This window comes from Podarcis melisellensis (assembly GCF_964234715.1).
Source record: "Podarcis melisellensis genome assembly, chromosome: 3".
Classification (NCBI taxonomy): domain Eukaryota; kingdom Metazoa; phylum Chordata; class Lepidosauria; order Squamata; family Lacertidae; genus Podarcis; species Podarcis melisellensis.
The window spans coordinates 25,048,897-25,068,914 of NC_138530.1; the positions used below are offsets into that span (position 1 = coordinate 25,048,897).

General features: G+C 45.0%; 1 protein-coding gene across 5 annotated transcripts in view; it reads right to left on the minus strand.

Annotated features, from left to right (window-relative positions):
• The window catches only part of KCNH1 (potassium voltage-gated channel subfamily H member 1), a 223,883-nt gene extending 205,269 nt beyond the window's left edge, over positions 1 to 18,614 (minus strand). For all 5 annotated transcript variants that reach the window (XM_081903842.1, XM_081903841.1, XM_081903840.1 and 2 more), the window contains exon 1: positions 18,376 to 18,614. In XM_081903842.1, the coding sequence (XP_081759968.1) occupies positions 18,376 to 18,448 (73 nt within the window). In that variant the 5' untranslated portion in view covers positions 18,449 to 18,614. The remainder of the gene's footprint in view (positions 1 to 18,375) is intronic.
• Positions 18,615 to 20,018: the final 1,404 nt, after the last annotated feature.

Sequence of the window (20,018 nt, forward strand, 5' to 3'; positions counted from 1 at the left end):
TTCTGATTCATCCTGCTCAGGAGAAATTGGTTCAGCTTTAGGAGATTGTGTACTGGGATCCTCATCCCCTGAATCCTCATCACTGTCACTTTCAGAACTTTCTTTAATTTGTGGCTTATCTTCCTCAGATTTCACAAATTTATCTGTATTATCAGAATATAACATAACTTCTGAATTTCCATGTAAACGAACCCAACCATCTTGCTCACAAAACTCTGCATGTCTTGATATTACAACTCTGCCACGCCCTAGTGCAAAACGATACCCCTTTGACCAAGTTTGATAGCCAACAAATCTAAGTTTCTTTGCCTTGGGCTCACCTTTCCTTCTCTGTCCTTTTGGGATGTGAACCCAAGCCCAGCAACCAAAAGTTTTAACATGGTCCAAAAAGGGTTTTTTTCCATAAAGCAAAAAATGAGGGGTGTTGTTTATGGTAGAATGAAACAATCTGTTCTGTATGTAGTTAGCACACAGAATTCCTTCTCCCCAATACTTCCTGGATAGGCCAGAATCACATAGCATTGAATCTAACATTGTTTGTAAAGATCTTATCTTGCGTTCTGCAACTGAATTTTCGTCAGGTGAAAAAGGACACGATTTACGGTGACAAATACCACGCTTTTTCAACCAAACTTGGAGGGCTTCAGACATGAACTCGCCTCCACGGTCACTTTGCAACTGGGTAACTTTGTAAGGAAACTGCCTTTCTATATAGTTGATCCAATTCTTAATCAGTTGACCAGTTTCACTTTTGTGTTTTAACAAATATACCCAAGTATACCGGCTATAATCATCCACAAGAACCAAAAAAAACTTTGCTCCTCCTTCAGACTCTGCAAATGGCCCACAAAGGTCTGAATGTACTAAAGCAAATGGCCTCTTGCTAATTCTAGTACTTTCAGGGTAAGACCCTCGCTTACTTTTAGACTCCTTGCAGGTATTGCAGTCTAGAAAAACTGAACATTTTTTCATTTTAATTCCCTTGCTTAATTCTGGCATTTTTGCAATACTGTGGAAATTGGCATGCCCCAAACGACGATGCCACAGATGCTGGCACTCATCATGCAAGGCTCTATTACAGGCTTTAACACATGCCCCAGACTCACTTACTAGCTGGTCTTTCAAAACAAACAAACCATTTTGTAGCGACGCTGTAACCACTTTTCCAGCTTTCTCTATTCTACAGCCTGAACCAGAAAAGGTTACTTTAAATCCCTGCTTAACAAGACTTGTAACTGAAAGCAAATTATTTTCTAAGCTTGGTACACATAAAACATTGGTAAACTTGGTACTTAAACAGTTGATATTCACACTACCCTTTCCAGCTGACTCATGCGCTGTTCCATCAGCTAGTACTACATTTACAGATTTACAAGGCTGCTTTTCTACAAGGGTTTGTGCAGACTTGACAAAAATGTTTGTTGCTGCTGAGTCTAAAATCCAGTCTTGTCCAACGTTGTGACTGGTGCCTCGAACTGCTGCAGAAACATACTGGATTCGATTCTTCCTGTTTCCTCGCTTCCCAGCAAACGCAGGCCGCCCTTGTCTTGCATTTTCTCCCACAGTCACAGTGCACTGTCGTACTAAATGCTTGGTTGACCCACAACGATAGCATCTTCTAACTGTGAACGCTGCTTCCTCTCTGTGGTCTACAACCTCTTTAGGATGCCGCTCCTCATCAGTTGCATATCTTTTACTGGACTGCCTCCCATTTCTGGAGTTACAGTGAGGGGTTGTGGCCTTCCTCTCATGGCGTCTTTCCTCCTCATCAAGCAAACGGCCAGTTAAGAAATGCATTGTTAATTGGCTTTCTGGGATTGCTTCCAGAGTCATCACTAAATTGTCCCATGACTCAGGAAGTGAGGACAGCACAATATAAACTTTTCTCTGTTCAGAAAAATGTTCCCCAAGTTCATTTAACTGTGAAAATAAATCACGCATTCTTTGAAGATGTGTTGAAACACATTCACCCTCACTTAGTCTGGCTCGGTACAGAGCTCTCATTAGAGTAATTTTGCTGCCAGCAGTGTCTCTAATATGTATTGCTCTCAGTGCTTGCCAAATCTCACTTGCTGTTTCAAGGTCTCGCACATGAGATAACTGAGACTTCTCTAAACTCAGAATTAAATTGGCATAGGCTTTGTCCTCCCGCCTTTGGTCTGCTTCATCTACTTCTTCATCCTCCTCTTTTACAGGAGGGTTAACAATTACAGTCCAACATTGTTCTTTCTTTAAAAATGCCTGCATCTGTAAACTCCATGACATATAATTGGACTCTCCCAGTTTCTCTACTGGAAAATAGGAAGCTCCCCCTTGAGCTCCAGCTCCAAGTCCAGCCATGGCACCACCCAGCTTTCAGCTTTCCACTCAGTTCTTACTCACACGTGGCTTGAAGAAATGTTCGGCTCCTGGTCCCAAACAGACACTCCCTGCTGATGCCTTCACACAGCCAGCTGCTTGAGAAACGCTGAGTTGCTTCCAGTCTCTGGGTTCTTTTCACGCTCTGTCTCTGCCCACTCAAGACTGGGGACTGGGCCCATAACCTATTGGAGGGGGATGCCAGCCGGTGGCAGAGGACAGAGTGACTCCAGGAGACATAGGTGTAAAAAACACCAAACGGAAAAACGAAGACTTTATTACTAAACAAATAAACACAAGCTCTGGTGGATGTTATTCCTGCAGGCAAGGCAACAAAACTCAGCTTTTTTCCTTTATAGCAACGGTCACCTGCAGCCAATTAATCCCAGAAACTTCTTAAAGGTATACACACATGTTTCTGTGCCGAATGTCCTCTAACACTATGAACAGTCAGAAGCCTGCCAGGCTAGCATTTGAGCCTTACTTCAACACAGGTGATGGGGCAGCATCCTTCACCTCGCCTGAAGGCAGCAGACTATCTTAGGAAGTTCAGGCATGGCACAGACAGCATGGCACAGACATGCAACTTGCCCCTTAACAAAAGCCACCTGAGCTGGTTGCCTTACTCTCCCTGTTCTTTCTGTTGGCATTGACCATGGCAGGGCCTTCTTGGTGACAGCCCCTGTTTGTGGAAAGCTCTCTCCAGTGAGGTACAGCCTGTCCCGCTCTTTATTAATTTTCAGATTAATTGTTTAAAACCAAATTCCTGTTTATTCAGGCATTTGATAGCTGAAAGTTTCTGTTCCTGGCAACCTTGAAATGATTAGCTAAGGGGCAAGTGATTGTTTTTAGATAGATTGTTTTTATTCTGTTGTTTTGAAGCTGATATGTTTGTCACTCTGGGCTCCTTCGGGAGGAAGGGTGGGTCCCCCAGGTATATGGTGGTACAGTGGTACCTCAGGTTAAGAACTTAATTCGTTCCAGAGGTCCGTTCTTAACCTGAAACTGTTCTTAACCTGAAGCACCACTCTAGCTAATGGGGCCTCCCGCTGCCGCCACCGCACAATTTCTGTTCTTATCCTGAAGCAAAGTTCTTAACCTGAGGTACTATTTCTGAGTTAGCGGAGTCTGTAGCCTGAAGCATATGTAACCTGAAGTACCACTGTATATAAATTCATAATAATAATAATAATAATAATAATAATAATAATAATAAATATGCATTTAATAAATACAAATAAATGATGGTGGAGCTAGCTCTGCCAAGGGAGAATGAGGCCCATGAGCACTGCTTTTCTTGGGGCCCAAAAGCTCTCTCAAGGAAGCAGCATGCAGATATTCCTAATTTTTAGCGCAAGTCTGCAAAGTAAAGCAGGTTGAGGCAGCAAGACAAGAGAGTCAGGGCTGCACCACACGCACTTCAAACTGAGGAGGTGGGAATGTCATTTAAAAATAAAATGTTCCATCATGTTAAACGAACAAACCTCCCTGACTGACTCAGCTTGAAAACACACTCAGGTCTGCCACAGGCTCGTGTCTCCATCCCAATGCAGGATAGTTAATGGGAATGTAGCAAATATTTCACCACACACCCCAAATATTTAACAATAACTTACTGCAAGTGCAGGGTCTTGGAAATAGGGGTGAGTGAGTACTATAATAATAATTTATAATAATGATAATATATTATTTATACCCCACACATCTGGCTGAGTTTTTAATGTTTGATGTTTTATCATGTTTTTAATATTCTGTTGGGAGCTGTCCAGAGTGGCTGGGGTATAAATAATAATAAGAAAAAGAGGAATTATTATATTTATTATTAAGAAAAACCTCTCTGTTCGCTACCTTTGCATAATTTCATAAACCTATGCTATGAGGAGTGTTCACATTTCCTACATTACAGAGCACAATCCGCTATCTGAAGGGCTGTTTACTGCAAGCCTCGTTTAAAGCTATGAAAGAATATTTAAAGGTGCTTAAGAAGGGAGAGAAAGAAACTTTGGAGCTGTCCGATGGAACAAACACAAAGATCATCTGATCACAGTCTTCTCTACTATGGCGAGATTACTATATTTCTGCTTATTATTTCTCAATTTGCTATATGCATTTGTCTTGGTTACATTAGTTCAGTTCCCTTCTTGCTTTGTTAGGAAAAGTCATTGTTAAGTATATTGGGAAATAGCCCAATGTCCCAGAGGGTTAAAAGAAGGTGATTTAATTATGTAATAATGTTAAGGGGAAAGCCGTGGAGTGTTTTTTCACTGAAGCAAAACGTTGGGATGAGGGCCTCGCTTTCAAAATGTGTTGCCGCGTTTGTGCAAATGCAGCACCTTGTAAACATTCAATATTTGCCTCTTTGATTCCTTCTGCACTGCAAAGCAGAAAGTGAACCACAAAAGAAAAGAGAAATACATGCTCAGGAAAGCTGTATGGGAAGAGCTCCCTCTAGTGTTCGGTGTCGGGTTGCTGCACCCCCAAGATACACCTAAGGCCATGTAAGTACTTTGCAAGATTGAAGTCACAGAAATGTCTATTGTGACATGAAAAGCTAATGATCTACCCTGAAAATGAAAATAAAAACCCCAGTCCTAAGATATGGAATGTGATCTGATCTGATCTACTTTTTAAAAACAGTATGTGCCACAATTTAAATTTCCCATTTTAAAAAAAATAATTATTATCCAGTTGAAAAGTGATACACCATATGTCAGAATCTGTTGTTTTTTTAAAAAAATCTCGCTTTCTGATTGTGAAATGGAACAAGACCATTTAAGGAAACAGACTCTGGAGGTTACAGAGATAGATTCTTTCACCCACAATCAAATCTGTTGAAGATCTACATCAGGGCTGTATTCCAGTTCCCAAGTAGTGAGCCTACACACACCAACAGATCATGGGATCTGTTATGGGTAAGGTTTACCCAGTAAGAGGCAATAGACTTTCATAAAAGATAGACTCACACATGAATGGGGCTCAGGACCGCAGACTGGCCACCAGCAGAAGGTTGAGGGGCAACCTATGAAAGGATTTTTAATTCAGGTGTTCTATTTTTTTAATTCAGGTGTTCATAAGCTACTCTTCATCAGAAAATATCAGGTTGGTGAACAATAAATATAACCAGAAAATGGTCATGCAACATAATGAAAAGGATGAAACAACATCAAAAGGCAGCAAAGCTACAGCAGGACAAACTGACCAACTTAAAACGCACAGGCAAATAGAAACATTCTTTACCTGGCACCAAAATCATTGCAAGGTCACATGTCTGTGATTTGGTGCCATAGCAGAGGAAGCTAGAAATACGGAGAACAAAGAAGCAAAACCTATCTATATCATCTCTACTACTGTCTATATTATGCTTCTTCCCCACATAAGGAAGTATAGAGCAATGTGTGTCTCTAAACTTTCCCCCTCTCTCTGCCTGCAAGGAAATTATCTTTCTAGATTAGTGGCAGGTCACCTGTGGTCCTTCAGATGTTGCTGAATGACAACTTCCACCATCTCTGATTGTTGACCATACTCAGTGGCACAGCATGGGGGCAAGGGGGGCTATGGCCCCAAGCACAGAATTCTGAGGGGGCAGAACCCGGTGCCCCAAAACAGGCTCCCTTGACAAGGCCACGTGGCTGCCACCTTCTGGAGCCGTGAGGAGGCAAATAGCGCGACCTCCTCCTCACGGCCAGCGATGAGGCACCCGCCCCCGGGCAGAAATCCCTCCAGTCAGAGCCCAGACTTTTCCCAGCCTAAACCGGGCCTTCCCCGGGGCCTCACTCCTGGTGTGTGTTCTTGAATGAGGTGCACACCCCACAGCAGGAGCTCAGAGAGGAGAGTCGTCTGCTCGCCCGGGATCCACGGGCGCCCATCCTCGCACCGTGCAGGCAATAAGAGGCGGCCAGGGAAGGGCTGCACTAGCCGCTTTCTGCCAAGCCCACCAAGCAGAGGACAGCCGCCACTCCCACTGGGAGCTTGCCAAGCTGAGAGCGCAAATGTGGTGACTAGCAGGTGACCTCTGTGAGGAGTGGCTGCCGCAGGGGCACAGCAAAGTCCACCTGTTGCCTTCTGCACAATGCAGAAGGGGGTACAATCCTTGCCTCGTCCCGGGCACTGCCACTGACTATACAGTGGTACCTCTGGTTACATACTTAATTCGGTATGGAGGTCTGTTCTTAACCTGAAACTGTTCTTAACCTGAAGCACCACTTTAGCTAATGGGGCCTCCTGCTGCTGCCGCGCCGCCGGAGCACGATTTCTGTTCTCATCCTGAAGCAAAGTTCTTAACCCAAGGTACTATTTCTGGGTTAGCGCAGTCTGTAACCTGAAGCGTATGTAACCCGAGGTACTGTACTGGCTGTGGCTGATGGGACCTGGAGTCCAATAACATCTGAAGATTCCCCAACCTTGTTCTAAGATGATGAAGGAGTTACTGCTTCCTCTTTGCAGAAGCAGAGCAAAGAATTATCCCTGATTTTCCCTTTGTGAGGGAAGAGAGGGGGGAATATTATTCCTCCTGTACATAAATCATACGTGAAAGGGACCAAAAAACAAGACAGTCCCCTCTGACTAACATCTAGTGAACTCCAAATATTGTTTGCTTTTTGCATGGATGAACAGAGCCTTCAAACGGATAGAGCCTGTATTGTTTATCTAGATTATTCATCTGAGCTATTGTCAGTTTAGGAGGACTGGCTTTTCTAAAGCATGGTAAAGCTTGATATATCAGATATACTTTTCCTATGATACTGGATAGGACCCAGGATCATCTAGTGAAGCTGAATGTTGGACAATTCAGGACAGACAAAATTAAGACGATCAAGGGCCTGGAAACCAAGCCATATGAGGAACAGTTGAAGGAGCTGGGTATGTTTAGCTTGGGAAAGAGGAGACTGAGAGGAGATACGACAGCCATCTTCAATCTCTCAGGGGCTGTCACATGGAAGAGGGAACAAGCTTTTCTCCTGCTCTGGAGGGTAGGACCCTCTTGAGGCCACAAGTTACAAGAAAGCATATTCCGACTTAAACATCAGGAAGAACTTTCTGACAGTAAGAGCTGCTTGACAGTGGAACAGACTCCCTCAGGGGACTGCGGACTCTCCTTTCTTGGCTGTTTTTAAGCAGAGGTTGGATGGCCATCTGCCAGGGATAGTTTAGCTGAGATTCCTGCATTACTACGACCATCCCAACTCTGCAATTCTATGATTCACACAGCACAGAAACTACAGAATTAACTGCCACAAGATTTGGTGATGGCCCACTGCAAACTCCAACTTGGACAGCTTTAAAATTCATGGATGATAAGGTTATAATTAGCTACTAGTCGTGATGGTTGTGCATTACCTCTGAATCCCAGTTTCTGAGAAGTTTGATCCTCCTAACAGAGGGTCCATGTTGTGCTTGGCCCCTGAAACTCTTCCCCAACCGGCTTGTGGGCGGAGCTTGCCCCGCTCCAAGCTGGTGGTGCCACAGTTATGCCACTAGCTTTTAGCCAATCGGCATTGTGGCAAAGGTTGGGGTATCTATTTGGCAGCACGATGTAGGGACCTCCTTTTGCTTCACGCTGCCAAACACACACCCACACACCCGCTAATTAGGTCATGTTTGGCCTTGCTTTGGTTGGTCGCCTGTTTTGGAACAGGGGCCGGGTAGGAATTTTTCCCAATGTGGCAGATTGGCTGTGGCCACTTGGTTTTTGCCTACCTCTTAACAATTGTCACAACTTTGTAAGGTTTGGCGGTTAGGCATTGGTTTAGAGGAATGTGGGGAGGGGAGGTGCGGCCATCACCTGCCCCTCCAATGAATAGGGTATTCCGTTAAAGGAATCTGGGGGTCTGGATCTCGTCCGAAGTCCGGAGAGGGGCTAGGGCTATGCCAGGACCCCCAGAAACCCCAGGGCTGAGCACCAGTCAATATACACTGACGGAGATCCCCCTACTGGTTGTTTACCCTTCCAGGCTTCCTGCAGGGTGGGGCAGGAGCCAGTTATAGTTTTGATACCAATGCCTAAGTCAATACCAGTCACATTTGTGCATTCAATAAAGTTGTGGCCAAAATTTGCCCATTAACATTTAAACTAAATTCTGTCTCCACTGTGTCATTATTTCCATGAGGGTTTTGGGGCTCGGAGCACAAACACAAGTGGCAAAAGTGCTGTTGCACTCAGTTCCTTGCTGTGGGCTTCCCACTGCGCTGGCCACTGTGAGAACAGAATGCTGGACCAGATTATCTGATCCACCATTACTTTTCTTGTCTAGTTGGACCCCGAATGCACTTTGACCTGAATTCAGGCATGCCTTGTGGGGTTGGGTAGGGAAGAGTCATTTAAATAAATCCCATATTTAACTAAACTAAAATTACGTATATATACGCAATAGCAGGCTAACTCATCACGTTTACTGGAAAATCAGAAAGGAGAGACTGGCAACTGATGAAATACAGCAGAAATACAAAATGGCAAAAAGCAATCTCTTTTATTCCTGTTGGCAACTATGGATTTGTTTATAATACACAATCAAGATTCAGTGGTTCTTGTCCACAAATTTCCCTTCTAATGAATGTTTATTAGGGTGTATTACCCGCCCAGTCTTGCTCAGACAATTCACTAACTAGAGAGAAAAATACTAGCTATTGGTTAGATAATTATTATCTGGAAAAGGGTACTTAAAAAAAACACAAAACTTTAAGTGGTGAAAATCAAGAAAATCCTTGACAGTACATGGCACCTTTCTTCCAACTCACTTCTGATGCACTGAATGGGTATCAAAGTTTGGAATAAATTGCTGGTTGTCAACATGGAGGTCAATGGAACTGAATACCAGGTATTTTATATTTAGGGTTGTGGTGTCAGGATGCAAACCACTCACAACGACTCTAATGGAAGAGCAGATCGAAAAGGGAAGATGCAAAGGTTCTTTGGATGGAGATTGTGGTAAAAATAGCTCAAGGTCACAAGGGATCAATGTGTTTTTTGTTGTTGTTTTTTTTGCATAACACAATTAAGTTAATTGTATAAACCCTGCACTCCTCTTAGGGTTGCGCCATTTGATTGTATGCAAGACATGGGACCATTTAGAAATTTGTGCTAATAATAGGGTGCTTTGTGGAGAGCAAAAGCTGGCTGGTGTGTTTCCATTTCTTTTGTTATCATTGTACAGCCTAAAACGGTGCAGAGAGAGAGAGCGTATTGCTTCTTGACCACGCTCCTCTTTGGCAAGGAACCATTCTGACAACACTCTTAATGAATGCAAAGGCCAAACTTTATAGCAGTTGGGGCTGCAAAAACTGACCGGCGGTTGTAGAAATCTGAAACATGCTTGGCATGTGATACAAGCAATAATACCTATGGCATTTAGGAACCTGCTACCAAAGGACACTGTGGAGAGCATCCCTTCCCAATGGGCTCTCAACAGCTGTCCTCTTCAGAAAATTTAGGGTGTGCTGAATTTTTCAACTTGCAAATTCTAAAAAGGAAAGGTGCCATAAAGTTGCAACATGACTTCAGAATTCAAAAGATATTTTGATTAAATTTATATGATTTTGTTTTGCTTGGTAAGTAAAATGTGTGTAAAATTGCATTAAAAATGATTGCCAAGTACTTGCAGCTCCATTATTATTATTATTATTATTATTATTATTATTATTATTATTATTATTTAGCATTACATGACATTTCTGAAGGCAGTGTGTCTTCATCAAACATACTCCCTAAACCAGACAGCTTCTGTAGGTGGAATGTGAGGGCACCATATTCTCCCACTTCACACACCAAAAATGTCTTGGACTCATCCTGAGTAAGACATCTACAACATCCCGCTGAATTTGCAAAAAAACCAAAAAAAAGTGCAACAATGGCAGCATTCTACAGAAAGCATTGTGATCTTCAAAGTACGTGGGCTTTCTAAATGTATTGGCAAGGCCCTGAGATAGATCTTAGATATTACAGGCACTGAGAACCAATACTTGCATCTGTAGCCTGTTGTATACCACAAGGATAGATAGATATAACTGCAGCACAGCAAAACGTTACTAAAATGAAAACTTTATGATTCAGTCCATTTATATTCTCTCTCTTTCAGATCAGACTAATTTCCCGCCCTGTTAGGTGGTCTCTTTGTGGCCCATTACAAAAAGCTTTTACCAAACCAAAGAAAAGGCCATGTGCAGCTTTCGTTTCTCCAGCTGATTCATGAGCTTTTTTAATGTTAATACAATCACTCTGGCAAAAGATTGCCTGGAGTCCCTTTGCAAATTGATATTCTGCAGAACAGTGGAATGGCTCTGGGAACAATTATTTTGGGGTTCTTGATTTTAATGTTTTCAAGAGTCCATATGGGAGCAGTTGCGGCATCAATTGGTTGATTAGCCCCCAGACCTTTCCCCTGATCTACGCAAGAGGTCACAGATACCTCTGTTTCCACTTCTTTTCTGCTATGAAACTGTACCAGGGACTGGGAGACCTGTTGCCCTCCAGATGTTGCAGAACTCTAACTCCCAGCATCCCTGACCATTGCCCATGCAAGCTGGGGTTCATGGGAGTTGGGGTCCAGCAACATTTGGAAGGTCACGCACTGATCTACACAGAGACCAAGACCTGGCAAATTCAGAGTCATTTCCCCATCTTTCCCTTGTATATCCTGGTCCACAGTTTTGGACATTCTGTGAACACTTACTTGGGAAAATGTCCTACTGAATGCAGTGGGGCTTGTTTCGGAGTAGACACATGTAGGATTGCACTGTTAGAGATGCCAGCATTACAAAAAAGTCACTTAATATAGAAAGTCTTGCCCCCAATGGCAACTAGACATTCTGTTTTGGCGACTGTAACCTTGGTTTAAGGAGCCATTTGGCACCTAGCTTACACATCTGAGTTTCTAACATTGGTTAGAATGTTGGACTAGGACCAGGGAGACCCAGGATCAAATCACCAATGAGCTACAAACCTCACTGGAAAGGGTCAGTGGTAGGATACTGACTTGCTGTGCAAAAGGTTCCAACTTTGATCTTCATGTAGGGTTGGGAGAAAGCCCTTCAGAAACCCTGGGAAGATGCTGCCCCTCAGCTGCAGACCTCTCATCCTTGCTTGCAGAAGGTCCCAGGTTCAGCCTTTGCCATATCCTGGCAGTGTCATATATAGAACTTCTAACTGTAGACACTAGTGCTGGTACAGTAATGGGCTGCCCAACTTTGAACTTCATTGTACTCCTAGATTTCCCTTTCCACCAGTACATCTTCATAATCTGATTTAGAATGTCATTGATTTAGGTTACGATATTATCTTAGACTCAGCGGCATTTTTGGTAGGCGACGTTAAAGATTCTGTAATACCAAATAATGAGGAACTGCAATAACATGGAGAAGACAGTGTGCGATCTTTTAACAACAGCCAAAATTCCAATAGCCACTAAAGGTTGGGGTAATCAAGTACCAACTATGAAAGCCTGGCTAAATTAAAAGGTGGGAAATGGCTGGGATGGTTAGAGAACTTGCATTATTAGAGATGGGAAAAATAAAGGTAGGGGGTTTGATCAGTTATTGGAGACCCTCCATAGAATTGACAGATTAAAATGTATAAACAATACGATCAGATGTGATATGAGCTAGAGATGGCCTTCAGTGGTGTTCACACCACTGGGAACAGGGGACCTGCTAGAGTGGACACCCAGCGAAACAGCCTCCTGCCTGCAGCATCACTACTGCTCACCAAGAGATGCAGGAGCAGGAGCAAGATAGCAGTGTGGCCAGGACTGTGTGGACCATCAGCAGAGCATCAGATTCACTCCACAAGCACACCTCTACAGCCCTGACCTTGCTGCCACCTCACCCATCCTAGTAAGTGGAAGCAACACTGCTACTGCGAGGCTCTTGAGAGCCAGTGTGGTGTAGTGGTTAGAGTGCTGGACTGTGATCTGGGAGACCAGGGTTCAAATCCCTGGGATAAACTGGGAGGGAGGGAAAACTATGTTCATCACCTTGAGCTCCTTGGCGGAGAGGGGTGGGTTATAAATGCGACAAATCAATAAATATTGCCACTGCATCTCGTCCCCACTACACGAGCAAAGACTGTGAATGTCTAATCAGGTATTTGTTTTGGTTCCTTGTTAATGTTGATTCTATTTATATATTCTGTTGGGATGGGAGCTGGAGTTTGTTTACAAAAAACAATCGCATGAAAAGTTGCAAGCAGTTCCGAAATTAATATTTAATGTATTTTAAGAAAAATATTTTATAGTACAGGAAGTTTATATGTAAGTGTTCCTCCTAGTTCTATTGAAATTAATAGGTTTTTGATCTGTGCTTGGCACTTCAGCACTGAATGTGATTTAACAAGAAACTGGTGCATATAAAGGAAGCCTGTTATGTGATTTATTATATAGTACTATTAAGATCAATATTCAGTTGTTGGAAGCTTGTATTTGTTGTTGATAGCATCTTTCTGTCTCAAGAGACATTGGAGTGGGCCTCCGGGGGTGAAGTCAAACCACTGAGTTAGCAGCATCAAAGTGACCTCCTTGGGGCGAAAACTTGGACAGGGTGTATGGAGGTCCTGGGCTGCCCAGACGACAAGACCCCCTTCTTGTCTTCGCTGATGTGGCCCAAAAGAAAGGAAAGCAATACGTCTGGCATCAGCTTGGCTGCAGGAGTTGCTGGAAGGAGGTATACAAGATGCCATCCAACTGCCTTAGGGACTCCACTCCAGATTTCAGTAGGGTTTACTACTTAGCCTTTTCTTCTCCCAATGATATCCCACAAGGCAGCAAAGGTTTAGGATCAGAGTTTTCCTTTTCCTAGATGGGCTCCCTTCCCAGGTTGATGAACCCCATCTGCCCCTCACTTCCCTCTATAGCACCTGCAGAAACCGCCTTCTTGACTGCTCAACCCACTGTTGGTCTCATCTGCTCAATCCACTGGAGCCTGTCCTTTGATGCAGGGGAAGTCCCTAACTCAACTTCACCTGATTTAGCCAGCCATTCAAAGCCATTTCCCGGGGGGGGGGTCACTGTCACATGTTATTGATATTAATATTTATTGTGTTGCATAATGCAGTCATTTATGTTATGATATATTTAATCACCATATTGATCAGCAGGAGTGGCTGTCCCAAAAGGGCAGAACTGAAGCAATAGCCTCCTGGCGCTTCCACTAGTGGCCCACACGCATCCCTCATTTCTCTCTCACTTTCCTTCTTGCAAAAAGTCCTCTCTTTGGGGGAAGTGAGTCTGCTATGTGCAAGACCTCCCAAATCAACTGTAATTGTGCAGCCTGAATTACTGATATGTGATTGAATCCCATCGTTCTGAAAGCACCCTTTCCACCCTCCACCTATGGGCATCTGTAGGAAGTCCTCTCATGTAAAGCTAGAGACATAGGAAGCTGTCTTTCACTGAGTATACTGTCTAGCCCAATGTCTAGCTGCTCTTCAGGATATTCCGGCAGAAGCTGTACCCAGCCCAACCTGGAGACACTGGGGATTGTACCAAGAAACTTCTGCATGCAAGGCAATTGCTCAACCATGGATGTATACTATATGCATGCAACCAAGAACCCCACACATCTAGGTTGGAGGAAAGAACCACTATTTACAGATGCATTTATTCTACATGAATGAAGACCTGGAAAGGCTGTGCTTGATATGCCGAGACATGGCTACCACATGAACCTATTGCAAGTAGAATCACAGAACTGGAAGGGAATCTGAGGATCTAATGCAGCCCTTGCAATGCAAGAATGTGCAGCTGCCCCATACAGGAATTGAACCTGCAACCTTGGCCTTATCAGCACCACACTCTCAGCAACTGAGCTATCCAGGCTCAAGTAAGTTGCAAGCTAGAAAGAATCCACTAGAGAGGAAAGGCCACCAAGAAATTCTCTGTTTGCGAACGGGATCCGTTCTGGAGCCCCGTTTACACATGAGCAGAATGCAACCTGATTCGCCACTTCTGTGCATGTGCATGACTTCATTTTGAGTGTCTGCGCATGCGCGAGCGGCAAAACCCAGAAGTAACCCTTTCCAGTACTTCTGGGTCGCCGCAGGACGCAACCTGAAAACGCTCAACATGAATCAAACGTAACATGAGGTGTGACTGTAAGTGTGCCCTGCTTCTAGTAAGAACTTTCAAAGTTCCCGGCTAAATCAAAACAAAGTCCCATCTGGTCCAGCATCCTGTTCTCACAGTGCCAGCCAGAAGACCACAAACAAGACATGAGCACACCATCTCTCTCTCCCAATTTGTGCTCCCCAACAACTGGCATTCAGAGGCAGACCATCTTCGATACTAGAGTTAGTACATTCCACCCTAGCTCAGTAACCTGGATAAAGTTAGAAACTACCCCTAGTGCAACAACAACATTCTGGAAAACAAGCATTCTAAACTTCTGGGCTGCTCTTGATTCTATGGCTACACACACACACACACACACACACACACACACACACACACACACCATGTGTGTGGCTGTCCTGGAAAGCAGGGGTGGGCAGAAAGTGAGATCTGGACCGGCTGGCCATTCTCTGGATAATTTGCAGTAGATTGGGGAGGATTTCTGACTCCCAGCTCTTGAACAATTGTGGCAACAAAATGACCCCCTGCCCCCACACAGCTCCAAACTATATTACCAATATGAGCTGGGGCAGATTTTTGTGTGGAAGGCTCCATTCAGGTCTCAGAATTCTTGAATTCCCGGAAGCAGAATTCTGTAATTGTAGATGCATGTCCCTTGCACTCTTCTACAGGTAGATACATGTCCTTTTGCAACCCCCTGGTTGGTGGATCTTGGGAGCTCTAGCAAATAAATTTTGAAAGCCAGAAGTCTTCCCACCATGAGAGTCTGTTTTAGGAACTTTGTGGCAGCCACTGATGAACTTTGATTAAAGGCAATGGGTTTTGCATCAGGCCTCTTATTGGGGGAAGGAAAAGGAAAGCCAAGGACATGTCAATTTCCACACAGCGCTTTCTTCAAAATGACATTTTAATGATAATATTATTCAGACATGAAGGCAGGCACTAGGAAGTTGGAGGGTTTTGGTTTTTTTTTAAGTTGGTGCTGATTGAATGGCGTATTCATCTGACAACAGTGAAATAATTTGAGGAGAAGAAACCACTGGCCATTACTGAGTTAATGACAAGTGATATTTCTTCTTTCCTCCCAAGTAAAACCTTTCACTTTTAATGATGGATTGGGGCTGGAGGGGACTAATTTACATTTTGAAGTGACGCATCAGTATACATTAATGTGGTCGTGGTTTGCATGGAGAACAATCAAAAGGTGATTTCCTCTACAGCGTAACCCTTTTAAAACAGCAAAGTGTTTCTGGAAGTTATTAAAGTTGTATATCTGCCTTATCATTGTGTAGCTGAATCCACCCCCACCCCAGCATCTTTAGAGGCAGTGTGCCTTCCCCATTTGGATTCCAGCCCTGCGTCTCGCTCATCAATACTTGTGCCAATAGCTCTTATTTGTTCAAGTAGCTGCAATTAATCAAACTGAGAGGAAGGAACTGGGTCATAATTTTGCAAACACATAACGCTGGAACGAGCCTTTGGGAGAGGAGAAAAAGGTGCCTGAACCTAAGGGCACTGCTGGATCAGAGCAAAGGCCTACCTGGTGCATAATACTCTTTCCTACAGCAGCCAACCAGGTGTCTCTGGGAAGCCCAGAATCACAACATGCGAGAGCCCTGTCTAGCTGATATTCTGGCCTCTTCAGTATTCAGAGACATGGTGTATCTGATTCTGGAGGTATCATATAGCCATGGGTAGCTTCATCCCCCATGAATTTTCTAATCCTCTTTTAAAGCCATCTGCATCTTGTGGAAGTGATTCCCATAGACTAAGAATTTGGTTTTGCTTGTCCTGCATCTCTCACCATTTAGCACATCCCTCGGTTCTGGAAATATGAAATGGGAGGGGGGGCGGGAGAGAAACTTACCTCTATTCACTTTCCACACACTATGCATAATTGTATACACCGCTCTCATATCCCCATTGCCAATCTCTCTCTCTCTCTCTTTGTAAATGGAAAAGACTCAAACGTTGTAACCTTTTTCCACAGGGGAGTTTACCCAGTCCTTGATCATTTTGGTTTTCTGAACCTTCTCCTGCTCAATGACATCCTTTTTCTAAGGTGCGGTGCCCAGAACGCACATAGTATTCCAAGTGGGGTTGCACCACAGATTTGGATAACGGTGTTGTGATATTGACAGCATTGTTTTCCATCCCGTTCCCAGCAATTTGCCTTTCAACGGAAGAGGGGAATTTGGACAGCTTGTCATGTAGGGTGGCAGCAGCTGAATCTGCTGCAATTTTCTCTTCTGTGTAACTGTTCAAAGGAGAGGATCCCTGCTCTCCTTTGCATTCACACACCACAAACCTGGCGAGGCAGCAGACTTGCAATCAGCAGCCCTCCAGAACTCTCGTGCCAACAGAAAGGTGGGAGAGAGATCCACTTCATAAAATAAATAAATCCAGACCTATACAGAGACAGGCGCGTCTAACCCTATATGGGTTCGAGCTGATACCATGTTTGTTTCGATTGGTTCAGTGCAATGGAACTAATGCTAATGTGGCTTTAAAATTCGTGGGTCATCCTGTTAGCCTGAGAATTATAAGGCAGGGACAAGCCACACACACACAAATCAGAGACTAAGGTCCTTCCCACCTCAATTTTCCTGCTCTGTTTACCAAGTGGAGGCTGTTCGTTAGGGAGTAGAAACATGTAATTGGGGTTTTAATTTAAAAAATAAATTAACGCAATACAATAATAACAATAAATGACCTCAAGCCCATGCTGCTGATCTTTCAACCAGAACTATTTCAAAATTCCCTTTAGCCATACTTAAGCATTTGAACAACTTCCTCCAAACAGTATCTTCTCCTGAACAAACAAATTTGACTTCTCACTGTGCACCAGATTCAGCAATCCGGATTATAATGACCTGCAAGATTCTTCTTGTATAACAGTGGCTTATTTGAATGATAGGAGGGGGATTGGAGCCAGCCAGAGATTGGTATTAGTCAGTCCTTAGTCTAAACTGCCAGAATTCACCTTAAAGAGCATTCTAGCCTAAAAACCTCTCTCTTTACCCCCACCCCACCCCACCCTGGCTGACACTATGGAAGTATCAGTCTATTTTTAAAAGAAACAAAACAAATGTAGAAATCACGCTCGTTCGACAACTACATAGAGATATGCATCCGGGTGTCGTCTCCGTCCCCCCCATTCCTGCTGTACTTTTAAAGTGTGTGGCTGTTATTTTAGACAGGTTCTCCCTGTCGGCTTCCACCTGCAGGGAGGAGAAGTCTGGAAGGAAGCCCATTTAGATCCAAGTGCCTCTCGCTCGCTCTAGCTGAGGATCTCACTACAGCCTCCGCAAAGAGAGACTCCCAGGTCTGCATAGCACCAAAAACCTCAGTAACAAGGGAGGGGACAGCCCCTGAGCAAGCGAGGCGGGGGAGTGGAGAGGCGAGAGAAAGGGAAAGGACTCCCCCCAGGAAAAGGAACGGAGGAGCATTCTCTCCCCAACACACACACACACCCTGCACACACACACACACACACACACACTGCAAGGAGTCTACATTAGGACATCATCCCAAGAGCTCGGGAGCAGGAAGAATTATTGCTGATCTTTTCCCACCACCGATCCCGCCCTGAACAGCAGCAGCATCCCCCTAAACCGGCCCTGCAACAACACCTCCCCCAACCCCCAAAACAGTGGCATTTCATGGGGCCAAGGAGCCTTGCGGGGTTTCCTCTCCCACCCCACCTGAACCTGCCTCCTCACGGAGGAATCTGGACCACTTTTTCTTCTGTCAGACTTCTCCGGGCTCCCACCCAAAGGCATCCCCACCTGAGCCAGGAGGAGCTCCGGATCGAGCCCGGATTCGCCGAGTCCCGCATTGGGGCCGACCCAGCAGCCCCGGGGACGCATTCACACGTGCACGCGAACACCGCCAGCAGCGCTCCTGCATTCTGCTCCATCCCCGTCCCGCCGCCGCCGCCGGGATCTCCTCCTCTGCTCACCGTTGGATCTCCTGACGATGTTCTCCAGGAAGGTATTCTGCGGAGCCACCAGCCCTCGCCTTCCCCCAGCCATAGTCGGGCGCGCTGGCTCGGGCACCGCGGCCGGGCGAAGCTAGGCGCTTGCCTCTGCGCGCTCGTCTTCGTCTTCTTCTTCCCGCTCTGAGCTCCTCATGGTCCCCTCCGGGCGGCTTTGCAGCATCAGCTCCTCTCTCGCGCCCAGCCACTCAGGCTCCCTCCTCCCGCGCCCGCTCGCTCGCTCGCTTGCTCGCAGCATCCCCGCTCGTCGCCGCCTCCCAGCCGCCGCGCCTGGACCTTGTCCGGCAGCGCCCTCTACCGGCCGGTCGCCCGACAGAGCTCTCTGGCAGGATGGCTTCTTTGGAGCAGCTGCCCTGAACAGGCTGATCCGCTTGCATTGATTCGCATCCCGAGCTGACCTCTGGTTTGTTCCAAAGGAAGTCTCTCTGACCTCAGTTGGGCTCGCTCCCAAGGTTCCCTGACAGGTGGACAGCGCTGGCCCGAGGGAGTTCGCTCTCTTTTCCCAGAAGCATAGAATTGGAAGGGACCCCAAGAGTCAGGACCCCAAGAAATGCAGGAATCTCAGCTAAAGCATCCATGACCGATGGCCACCCGACTTCTGCTTAGAAACATCCAAGGAAGGAGAGTCCACAGCAGGCATAGGCAAACTCGGCCTGCCAGATGTTTTGGGACTACAATTCTCATCATCCCTAACCACTGTTAGCTAGGGGTGATGGGAGTTGTAGTCCCAAAACATCTGGAGGGCAGAGGTTGCCTATGCCTGGTCCACAACCTCCCAAGGGAGTCCATTCCACTGTCAAACAGCTCTTACTGGGGAAAGTTCACGGATTATCTGAAAACTATATGTGACGAACAGACAACGCTAGTGGGTTTTAAGGAGGCTTTGTGATAGTACAAGGTATATTGTAAAAAAGAAACAGAGATGGAAGGTTAATATTAAATTGGCAATATCATATAGAAAATGCATGAAGATAAGAAAAATAGATGATTGAGGGAGGTGCTGGTGGAAGTTCAAAAAGTAGCAAATTTGTAAACATGGTTGTATGGATTTATTTGTAAGGAAAAATTTAATAAAAATTTATATATATTAAAAAAAACAAAAAACAGCTCTTACTGCCAGAAACTTTTTCCTGGTTAGTCGGAATCTCCTTTCTTGTAACTTGAAGCCATTGGTTTGAGTCCTGCACTTCAGAGCAGCAGAAAACAAGCCTGCTCCATCTTCCATGTGACAGTCCTTGAGGTACAGTGGTACCTCGGGTTACATATGCTTCAGGTTACAGACTCCACTAACCCAGAAATAGTGCTTCAGGTTAAGAACTTTGCTTCAGGATGAGAACAGAAATCGTGCTCTGGCGGTGCAGCAGCAGCAGGAGGCCGCATTAGCTAAAGTGGTACCTCAGGTTAAGAACAGTTTCAGGTTAAGTACAGACATCCGGAACGAATTAAGTACTTAACCCGAGGTACCACTGTATTTGAAGATCCCAGAAGACCTGGGATAGCTCAGAGCATGAGACTGTTCATCTTAGGGTTCTGGGTTCCAGCCCCTCGTAGGGCAAAAGATTCCTGTATTGCAGGGGGTTGGACTAGATGACCCATGGGGTGTCAGG